At 30.7% G+C, this 12,618-nt stretch overlaps 1 protein-coding gene across 1 annotated transcript; it reads right to left on the bottom strand.

Annotated features, from left to right (window-relative positions):
- Positions 1,615-2,857, bottom strand: LOC109335014 (uncharacterized protein At5g19025-like). Its single transcript, XM_019571045.1, has one exon. It carries the CDS (start codon positions 2,533-2,535, stop codon positions 1,840-1,842), a length of 696 nt encoding a protein of 231 aa, XP_019426590.1. The 5' UTR covers positions 2,536-2,857; the 3' UTR covers positions 1,615-1,839.

A 12,618-nucleotide genomic window follows, 5' to 3' on the forward strand; every position in this document is an offset into this window, starting at 1 on the left:
ATATATATTAATCACTAAAACATTCAGTCCGTGACCCTTTATTACAACCTTGGACAATTTAAAAATGATAAATGAAAGCATTATGGTTAGTGTTTCAAAACCATGATACTAGCAGGTTAGGTGTTACCTAATCAATTGGGAGATTTTGTTGTTCTCCATTAAAAATATATGACTTCCTCACCTTTTATGTTTTTCTTGATGAGTTGTAAATAAATAATGAGTGCTTTTTTTTTACTGGAAAACAACATCAATTTACTTAACCTTAATTCAAACAAATAAGGTTTACAACAAAAACCAAACCCTTATCCCATTAGGTGAGGTTGACTATATAGATCGAACGACGCTATAAATTATAAACCATGTTCATTGACAAAACATTTATGTCTAAGTCTTTCTTAATTATTTCACCTATGGTTTTTCTTGCACTCTCTACTAAGAATGACATATCCTTATAAGCATTGGGGTGTAATTTAGACCATACAAAATGTGACATACAGCAATTATATATGGAATGGCAAACTATATTGATTTTAAGAAGTAATCTGAATTGGGGAGTGATGAGCCCAAAAGTAAGTAAATATTGTTCCATAAGAAGTTCTATCAAGTTAAATGCAAAATAACATAAGGTATCTATAGTCTACAGTGCAATTGAAAAACAAAAGAAAGGATATGGAAGAAGACTTTTCATGGAATAACTTGAACACAGAAGGTAATAAGAGTATTCAAACAATTATAAACTAACAAGGCGTTGGTCCAGTGGTGTAAGGCCTCACGAGATCCTCAGATAGAACAAAATGTCGATGGTTTGATTCTTGTGAGCAACACTTATTGTAAAAGGGTACTCAAAAGAGATTAGTTTCTTACCAATAGGGTAAGGGATACCCTTGATTATACAAAAAAACTACCAAACAAAACAAGATGGTTGTAATCAATAGTTAGCTTTAGCTAAGTGGATTATAAATTAACATGAAGATCTTACCAAGCATGTTCTTGAAATCAGATCATTATTCCATATGAGAAGGAGACATCAAGAAAAAGAAAACAATCATCATCAAAGTTATCATCCAATCATTCCCTCATTATGAGAAATAAATTTTCTCACCAAAGAATTCAAACAGAAAACAAGAGATACCTGCATAAAAAGATGTCTTGTTACTTGAACAATCCATTCATGGTTAACATCCTAGGTAACCTCTTTTAGAAGAGTCTTCCAACAATGACAACCCAGGCAATGAAACAATTCACATAGTTAAGGGAGAAAAGTTCACATCACTGATGAAAATTTTGTTTTACATAGCTATTTTAAAACTGAAACTTTGACAAGGTTCAGATGCATGTTCATAAGACTAGAAAAACATGCTTGATCTATTATTGTTGTGCAGCTATCACAAAAATATGACATAACAATAACAACATTGATGTATGTTCATAAGACCAGAACAACAAACTTACTCTATTGTTGGCTTATAACAACATTGTAAGTTAAACCCTGTGCAATAATCACAAAATTTATGACATAAGAATAATCATGAGAAACAATGAAGTTATAAGAACTGTAGTAAATTTAAATAAACTGTTTCCTTATAATCCAAGTATAACCAACTGAACTGTGTATGATATGATTCTGTTTCTTAGTTCTTACAAACTTATTACCAAGGGGATTATTTAAAAACATCATAGTTCCTAATAGAATGAATGATCATAGAAATCATCCAATGCAATTAGGACTACTACCACTACTAGTCTACTACACATAATTCTGTATCGATTCGATTAAACATCAGTGCGTCCTTCCTTCCCTCCTTCGTTCCGGCCTGCCTATAAATCAAAATCCTCGAACTACTTTTTGATCTTTCGACTATGCTTCCTCGGTCCCGGAACTTCTAACCTACCAACAGAACAGCCACACCTTGCTCTCAGAACAAGAACAGCTCTTCCATTAGGTGGTGCCATTTTCTTGAGTTCAGCTTCAAGTTCCCGATGATGATCGAGCGGCAATTCAAACAATCCCTTCTTAACAACACCAGCACCATCTTTAGCCATTGAATTTGATGAGTTCTTGACACAATCCTCAGTCTCCAATTGAATATCAAATTCAGCAGCTTTCTTAAGACCCTTACAATTTGGATTCCCACAGTTCCTAGTAGTGTAAACAACAACACCCCATGTTGCTAATGCAGCACAAGTAACACTGAATCCAATACATATATAGATTGTAGGTGCAAGTTCAAATTCTTCTTTCATCACACAAAAAACCAATTTTCCAATCTTAATTGAACCAATGATCAAAACCTCAATTGAAGGGAAGAACAAGAACCCAATTGCAAATATAACAGCAATGAAAATAACAACATCAATCAAAGCTGATCTAGATCGATCACAGGGTGGAATCTGAAGGGAATTTGATAATGATGATGAACAAGTTTGTGTCTTTCGATTCCTTGATTTTGAAACCAAATCCGAAGAACAAATTGAATTGGCCATTTGGTCAACGGATTTGTTGCAGAGAGAGATTGAGCTATGGAAATAGACCATTTCACAAACAGAGAAAAACCCTGATAATTTTTTCTTCAAAAGTTTCAATTTTCAGATCAAAATCATCTAAATTAGATCAAAATCGGATCGACCCACCTCACCAAAATCGGAAAAGATAAGAACTTTGAATTGATCTAAGCAGAAAGATCAAAAATTGTTTGAAGGGTACCCAGATGAATCAAAATTCAATAAATAGAAAAGAGATTATTTTTTGTTAATGAAGGGAAATGAAATGAAATATGTGATGGATTGAATGAAAATTGGATAGGTTTTAGGGTAGCCGACATAATTCACTGCTTCATTATCATCAAAATGAAAATGAAATAAAGAATGATATCACTGAATTTTATACTTTTCATAACAAAAGGTGTGTAATAAGTAATGTAACGTATTTTAATGTAAAAGTCATAAGAAGCAATAAAAACATAATAATGGCTATGAGTTAATGAAATTTATGGGGGCAAAGATTTTCTTAGCATTTAAGAATTAAAAATGGAAACTTTTTATTTTCTTGTATTTTGGATATAACTTTCAATTCCAATAAAAGAATTATTAATTTCTTATACTTAACAAAAGGATTTTGTTAAAACAAATTTTTTAAGCTAATTAAGCTATGAGATAATTATTAATTTCTTATACTTAACAAAAGTGTTTCCGAATTGGTCCAATAATTGGCCATTCCTTTACTCCATTCATTTTACAATCTTGTGTCATGTATCAATCAATGAAAATATTCATTTTCTTTTTTTATGGGATAAATATTCAAATATTTAATAAAAGATTTATATTTCTTACACTTTTGTAATAACACATGCTCCCTATACTTTTGTATATATGCAAAAAAACAATTATGCATACCCTTGAAAAATATTTTTATTCTCTAAAATGATTAAAAAGTACTAAATTAATAAATTACAGCTGGTTAATATTTGTTGCATGAGAAAATCACTTAAAAATCCAATAGATTACAACTTACAAAGAGGAAATGTGAAAACAATAATAAAAATAGATTTGATACAATATCATATAGTCCTTATATTACATAACATTGAAATACTCAGTTTATATAAGTAAAGGAGTAAGAATGGAGGATACATTTTTATGAAACTATGGGAAGAGTATAAACAGATGTTTTGTCTCAGTGATTAATTAGAAAAATATTTAGTTATTAAATTTTAATTTAGATAGATTTTTTCAATCAATTATATCAAATGGTATATAGGATATGTTAACATCTGTTGTACTAAAAGAGTGTGTCACTTCATGTGACACTTATTCTGATTGGTTAGAAATATATATTTAAGTTTAAAATTTAATGATAAACTATTTTTATGACCAATCAAATAAAATGACACATAAAATGATACATTTTTTAGGACAGAAGATATGCTCTCATATAAAGTAATACACTTGAGATAAATATATATTTTCGCTTACCTTCACCACTTTTTTCAAAAATGTTGAAATGATATGTGAATGATTTGGAGGGGCGTGTATATGGGCTTGGCCCACTTCTATTTTGGGAAAATAGCATGAAGTTCACAATAGCATGCTGCATTGCTTTTCCGTTTTATTTTGGATATATAAAAAATATCTCACATTCTTATATCACTTATCACAGAAGATATAATAATTGTTTTTTGAAAGAGTAAATTACATTGACACCCCTGAGTTTTAGTGAAATTACACAATTCACCCCTCACTTTTCTAAACTTACACAAACCTCCCCTAATTTTGTACTTTCGTTACACTGACCACCCCTGTATAAGAAATAAGTGTAATCTTTTAAACAAAAAATGTGATAAATGCAATTAAGTTAATCAAAACATGATATATTGTGTAGACAAGTCTAAATAATATTAAATTAATGTATCTTTATTATTTTTTTGTTACAAAATGCATCAACAATTATAATGAAATATTGTTTAAATTACTCTTATAATGTAGTGTAACGAACCAAAAATAATAAAGATACATTAATTTAATATTATTTATACTTGTCTACACAATATATCATGTTTTGTTTAACTTAATTGCATTTATCATATTTTTTTGTTTAAAAAAGTACACTTATTTATTATACAGGGTGGTCAATGTAATGAAAGTATAAAACTAGGGGAGGTTTGTGTAAGTTTAGAAAAGTGAGGGGTGGTTTGTGTAATTTCACTAAAATTCACTCAAGGGGTGTCAGTATAATTTACTCTTTTTGAAATGTAGAGATTTTTGAGTTATTTTATTTTATTTTTGTCAACAAAGCAATGTTCTTTTTTTAATTAATAGTGATAAAGAGATGTTCTTAAGTTATGTGTGATAATGATTAAAGATATACCATGATGATTGAACAAAGAAAATGTTCCCTTTTTTCCTTCATAAATAAAAAGTTTCTCTTAGTATTTTATATAATAAAAGCGTCTAGTCCTTCCTTAAATCGTTGGCATCACATTATATAAATAATTTCTATCAAAACATAATTTAATAATGTTGCACATATGAAAACTATACTTACTTTTAACTTGTGACACGTATCATCACTAAGAACGTTACTAAGAGCAACACAAAAAATATTTCTATTTTTATTTGAATCTCACACATTATTTTACAATTTACTAACATATACTTTTTTTCACATTAGTAAACATCATTCTTATCTTTATTTGAATATCACAATATTTACCTTTTTCCCACAACATCTATCCCTCTCCTCACTTTTCCTTGGCTATGAACAACAAAAAGTTGTTCTTATTTAAGGACAAAAAACAAAAAATAAGAATGATACAGTGGAGAACAAAGTAAGAATATTTCGTTAAAAACAACTACTATAATTGCTCTAAACAATCAGAGTAAGACCCAGTGGAAAGTGGGAGAAAGAATATAAAATTGAAAGTAAAGAAAAAAAATGATAGCCAATATGAGCAAAATTCTAAACTAAAGTCAAAATAGTCATTATCATAATATTGTTAAAAATTATTATGACATGAGTCAAAATTATTAATACATATTAGATATTTTTTAAAATTATTTTAAGTTTTTTAATTTATAAGAGACCAAATTGATATGAAATATTTATTCTATAAAGAAGATATACGCAAGTTATTTGTACAATGTTATGCATAATTCAAATGGATATACTATTCCAAAATATGTATAAAACATATCCTAAATGAAGGGAAAATAAACAAATAGAAAAAATAATATATTTTTTAATTTTTTAATTAATATAATATATTTTCTTTGGTTTAAAACATTATATTAAATATATTTTAGGTTAGCAAATTATTATTTTTCAATCATAACAAAGGCTAGTTTGAGAATCAAACTATCATAGTATTTTTATCTGAAAACGATAGTGCTCTTTTAACACATCACTACGTCCAAACCAAAGTGCACGTTGAAAATACTATAGTACTCTTCAAGTTAGTGATTTCTTGAGACAGTAGTGAAAGTTGAAAAGTATAACTTTAGGGTTAGCATGCGTGTTCTCTAGATCTTTACTATTGAGGAATTAGCATCTTTTGATAGTATAATGTTGGTAAAAAAAATTCTACACGAATTAATATATACCATTATCTCGGTTTTTTATTAGTGATTCAAATTTCTTGTTTATATAAAAAGCATTAAGCTTCATGTACATACATCCACGTGATATTCTTTGAAAGTTGTGACATGATTTTAGAAATAATAATAATAATATAAGAAACGTGATACAATATATAAGTTATGAGGATAGTGTAGTGTGATTGCTCCTAGGGAATAAAACTACATGTTTCTACTTCTGGTTCTGGTTGGCATATCTTAATCTAAACATGCATGAATCTATAGTTACCATAAGTAGATGAATTTATTCGAGTGTCACTTGTTCTCTTATTATTTTTAACATTAATAAAATTGAAGTGTTGATAAAAAACCGTACCTCTTATGTTTTAAATCTTTGTGGGGTCCTTGTGTATTTTCGAGCCACCATGTGTGACCATGTCGCCGCCACCCATTTTCGCAAGTCATCAAGGAACAGGACTAATAACCCAAATTGTTGAACATGCATGGAATGTTCAAATGAAAGTGTTTTCTATTATGTAGTGTGTAACATCACTCATGAGACCTCCCCGGCCCATGACGATATTACGCATGCCGTCCACTAGCTTAAATACTCCCTGCAGTGTTTTATTCCCCACAAGGGGAGCCTCCCGCGACTCGAACCATGACCCCAGGGACAAATAATCATTAATTCCATGAGTCGCTACCATTAAGCTATCGCCTTTTTAATGTACCCCACTAATGTCATGTGACCTCCCCGACCCTGAGGTCGGGTTTGAGTCATGGAATTAATGACTATTTGTCCCTGAGGTCATGGGTTCGAGTCGTGGGAGGCTCCCCTTCGTGGGGAATAAAATACTGCATAGAGTATTTAAGCTAGTGGGTGGCACGCGTAGTGTCGTCATAGGTCGGGGAGGTCGCATGACATTTCTGCAGTGTTACCAGTGACATGCTCAGTGTCGTCATGGGCCGAGGAGGTCACATGACATTACTGGGGTGTTACATAGTGCTTGTGGAATCCTTACATACAAAATGTGTGATATTAGTTGTGAAGAAGTGGTAATTATATATGATTGAAACTTGGTTAGTAACATGCATGCATATGATATGGTAGGCACACCCAATCTATTGTGAAATAAATCAATCAATTCCAATAATTATAAAATAAAATAATAAAACCTCTCATATCTTCGTCCATGCTTTTTCTCTGTTTTATTGAACTCTCTAGTTAATGTTTTGTAAGCAAGTTGTTGTTCTTTGCTATATACATTTATTTCTATAAGCAATTAAGCTATTGAAGAAATCAATTGTTGCTAGCGGGAGATTCCTAATTCATAGAGAGTATAGTTGTTTAAATATTTGGGGTTTGTTGGGGAGAGGAAATTTTTAAGGAAATGGCTAGCTAATTTGTGAGCTAGTAGTTAGTTCGCATTCATGCAAACCGATCATTAGTCGTTGGATTAAAAAATGTGATAATCAACTATTATTTCGGTATTTTGTAGATGTCGTTACTTTTATATTGAAGTTGTGATACCATTTAATGACTTCAAATTTTGAAGGCGTTTTATCCAGAAGTCATATAGTCATTTCATGATTTCTAGGTGTGATTTTTTTATTGTGTAGAAGTCGTTATGCAAATGTATGTTTTCAGAGTGTAATTTTTTTAATGTGTAGAAGTCGTGATATTTGAATAATGTCCTAACAAGAAAAATTAAGAATTTAATTTATTGGAAAACAAGAATTTGAACATTTTAAAAATTATACCATTTCACGACTTCGATGTGTGATTTTTTCATGTGTAAAAGTCGTGATATCCTTTTACGACTTCTAAGTAGTGTAATTTTTTTATTATGTAGAAGTCGTGTAGCCCTTTGACGACTTCCATCCATGATTTTTTTCACACAGAAGTCGTGGAACTATTTCACAACTTCCGTGCATGAGATTTCTACTAACTTACCTGTTGAGAATTAATGATTGATATTTCTAAACAAATGATCTAACGGCTGATAATCAGATCATATTCATGTAGGAACTATCTCATAGTTCGCAGGTTAGCTTTGACCAAATTTTAATACTAGTTTTTTCTCCACAAGATCAACACCAAAAGATAGAAGAAGAAGCAAATATGGATTTTGTATAAGAAGGCAATTCTAAAAAATTATATTTCCTACTTTCCCTAAAAAAAAATGGCACTATGTCAGATATCGTAATAAACAACAGTAATTCAACAGCGTAATTTTGAACGACGATGTTGAAAACGAGGCGGAAGAACATTGACAACACATACTAAAGCATGTGTTGCCAATGTGTGTAACTTCACCAGCGCATCCTGGACATAGCGTTGGTGAACATCAGTAACGTTAGCGCTGACTTGAATGAGTTATGTTTAACAACGTATTTGATAGAAAGCGATGTTAATGTTAATCAATTCCACAACGCATAAATAAGAAAGCACAGTTGAAGATGACATAGTAACAACACTTTCTTAATTATACGTTATTGATTTTATACGACATTTTAAGTGTCAAAGATATTAATGGTTCAGTAGTTATGCGTCTCTTCATTTGTTAACATATTAATGGTTGAGTGATTATGCGTCTCTTCGTTTGTTGAAATATTAATGGTTGAGTGGTTATGTGTCTCTTCGTTTGTTGAAATATTAATGGTTGAGTGGTTATGCGTCTCTTCATTTGTTGAAATATTAATGATTGTTCATCTATAAATATTGTGGTTCATTCATGTTATATTTCATCAGTAAGAGTATGTGTTTCTATAGGAGTATGTTCAAAATGTTAAAAGTGCTAAAGTTTTGTTTCTGTTTCAGAATCATCTCAATGAGATCTTTAACATCTTTTGATTTGGCAAAATGACCCAGATTTCAGAAGGAAATTGATTGTTATACAAGATTTGCGTTAGATGATGAAGATTTAATTTGCAAAATTATTTAAGTCATTGATCTCTTTCAATTTATTCAGGTCATTGGTTTCCCTCATTGAAATCTTTGATTTTCAAAAAAGGTCCACATTTCAGAAGGAAAGTGATTGTTATACAATATTTGCGTGAGATGGAGAATTAATTTGTAAATTATTTAGTTCATTGATTTCTCTCATTCGATCAGTTCATTAATTTTCTTCATCAAAATCTTGTCAATGAGGTCTTTAACATCTTTTGATTTTCCAAAAGGGCCCAGATTTTAAAAGGAAATCAATGAACTGTTATACAAGATTTGTGTAGAGGAGTCAAGGAAAAAATTGAGGACAAGATTAATCTACAAATCTTTCAACTCATTAATTTGTTTCTTTTGCATCTCTGAATGAATAATAAAACAATTATTTTGGATGTTAATTTCTATTTTTTGTTAATTATTTGAATGATTATTTTATTTAATAATGTTGTCGTTCCATATTAATAAACACAATAAATAAATTAACAATAATTAACAAATACAAAAACAAATTAACAAAACATAATGTTTAATATTTTCTAGTTTCGTATTAATAAACACAATTATATAGTAATCTACTTCATGACAAATTCATGTTAATTAACGTAAATTCATGTTGTATATATATTTTTCTGTTATGTAAAATGTTAATTTAACAGGACATAATTACGAATACGCTGTTAATTTGGAAAATGAGTTCAGTTTAATATCACATAATTACGATTGCGCTGTCAATTAGATTCTATTTAATAGTGCAACTAGGTAGCGCTGTTGATGTGTTCATGAAAATGAGTAGTAAACAACTGGATACACAACAATAACAACAACGTAATCCTTAATATGCATTGTTGAAGATATCAATACAACAACGCTACTTTTAGTATGCGCTGTTAAATTGTTAATACAATTTAAATATCTAAAACATGAATCATTCCATCTATGCTCTCAAACTTAATTTAAAAGAAATCCTAATACTCTCAGCAAACCCTCATACTCTCAGAAACCTCAAAAAACTTCATCTATGGCTTCCCAAAATGGCAATCCTTGGTTCTCACAGTAGTGACGAAGCTACACCGACTCCACAAGACAAACAATTTGTTGCTAAAAAATGACCTCCACGTGAAATGACTTCCATGAAGAATGTCATTCGGTCAAGAAGTAAGGATGTGAAGATAGAAGTTCAATAGAACTCTAAAGGCTAACCATTAAACTCGAAGGGTGGCAACACATTGGTAAATTATATTGGTATTGTTGTTACACAGAATGTGAAGCTAACATTCAACAAAGGGAGTGATGTAGGGAATACCGTGAAGGAGCGTATTTGGAATGAAATAACATTAAGTTTATTTTTCAGTTTTTGTGTTTTCATGGAATGTACGTATATGTGTTATGTTTTCATGCAATATATGTATATGCATCTGTTTGCATGTAATATATAATGTATATGTGTTTTTATTTCAGTCAACTTTTGATGTTGGTGAGGAGTATAAGGATTATATCCTTAAATCGGCTGACAAGACTCTCCGACAATTCCGAACTGATGCCGGAAAATTAATCAGAGATGTTGATGACAATGTCAATCTAAAACCTCCAATTAAATATGCAAATATCATTGATGAAGAGGATTGGAAGACTTTTGTCATCCTACGCACAAAAGACAAGTCTTTCTTGGCAAAATCATATTCTTTATATTGACTTTTCTATATATATACTTTTGTATATGATTGTTAATATTAATGTTGTTTATTGTTTTAGAAATTAAGTAATGAAAATCGCAAGAGGGCATTCAAGCCTTTATATCCATACTGATAGAGTAATCGAGGAAAAATGGTAAGTATTGTTAATTTCTAAGTACCTTATTGGTTATATTTTGTATGCATATATATCTAATTATATTATTATTGGTTATGTTTTATTAGTTGGAGAACAAAAGCGATACACCTATGACTCCACATGGAGTAGAACTCAATGTTCTATGGCTGGATGCCTGTAAAAACAAGGATGGTGTCATCGACAATGAGGAAGTTCAAGAAGCGACAAGATATGTTGTAAGTGCTCATTTTTTAAGTATACTTAATTTTCATACTTTATTTATCAAAATGTGATTAATATTATGTTTTTTCTTGATTTGTCAGGTTGCCCTAAAAGAAAATGAGGCAAACTAATATAGTCGCATAATACTTGACAAGACACTAGGACTGCCTATCTACCCTGACTGTATCCGAGGTGTAGGATTTAGGTTTAGCCAACGAACATTTGTACCCCATCCAAAGCGTGCAACCAAAGCCCAAATGAGTTAGGTTCAAAATCAACTACATGGCTTCATGCAACGGTTCAATGAATTTGAGCAATCAATGAAGGTGAAGGAAGCTGAAGGAAGCTGAGTGGCAATGACTAGCTAGTGTTGTTGGCATTGTACCTTCAACCATCAATGGGAATTGCACACCTACACCTTACAACATTCTCATTCCGATTCACATTCATGAGGTAATTTAGTTAACTTATTTTAATTTGGTCATTAACTAATTATATGTTTTAACTTATGTACATGTAATCAGTTCTTACAAACTTTTCCTGGATACCCCAACTAGCCAAGTAGTGGGTGTTGGGAAAGTGCCCAAGTCGGCTGATGCTATGCTGCATAATGCACGTATTCCACACCATCATGTGAAGGTCTCGATTGACATTATAGTTGATGATGATATGTTACTGTCAATTCCTTTCGATGAGGATATCTTCACAGTTGGAGGGGCTATATGCACTTTTGTGGCTTGGCCAATAGACCTTGTTCAAGTAATTCCTTCTAAGGTATGATTTTTTACCTTATGCTCACTCATATTATATATATATATATATATATATATATTGATCTATAATTGATATGCTTTTTATTGAATATTTCAGGAAAATGTACATTCCATCCCAGTAGCACCCAAAAGACTAAGCCATCTTTGGGGGATGTGGGCTCAAAGCCATCTACTGAGGATGTGAGCTCCAAGAAGACTACCAACTATTGTACTCAGTTGTTGGAGCATATACGGAGATGATATAATAATTATATCAATTCCCAAGGAAGTCTTCGGGCATAATATTGATGAATACGTTGACATCAATGAAGTCTAGGATGTATATAAACATTATTGTATATGTGCAACTTATGTATGTATATATATGAGGTAAATTATGTTTTATTAACTTCTCAATTTTGCATGGCGGTGTGTTATAATTAACTAACATTTGTGTTATACATATTAGGTATTTGTATGAAAATTTTATTTCAGTAAATAAGAAAATTGTGATGTTCATATCCCCACACCTTACCGTTTTGGTGTCGAGTGACAAAAATAAGATTGTGGAACAAAGAGAATGAATTACAGATAATCTCATCCTTCATAAAGAATATGCAGATTTATTTCTTGCACCTTTTAATACTGGATGAACATTTTTTAATTGTCTTTTATATTTCTTTATTTAGTATGTTTGTTGTGCTTAACATTTCCTAACCATGTACATATATTTTATTAGGCAACATTGGGGTTTGGTTGTCATCAATCATGTCAAAGAAAAAATATTGTACTTTGACTCATTAGTAGATGGTAATCTGAACA

Source organism: Lupinus angustifolius, chromosome LG20 (genome assembly GCF_001865875.1).
Source record: "Lupinus angustifolius cultivar Tanjil chromosome LG20, LupAngTanjil_v1.0, whole genome shotgun sequence".
Taxonomy (NCBI): domain Eukaryota; kingdom Viridiplantae; phylum Streptophyta; class Magnoliopsida; order Fabales; family Fabaceae; genus Lupinus; species Lupinus angustifolius.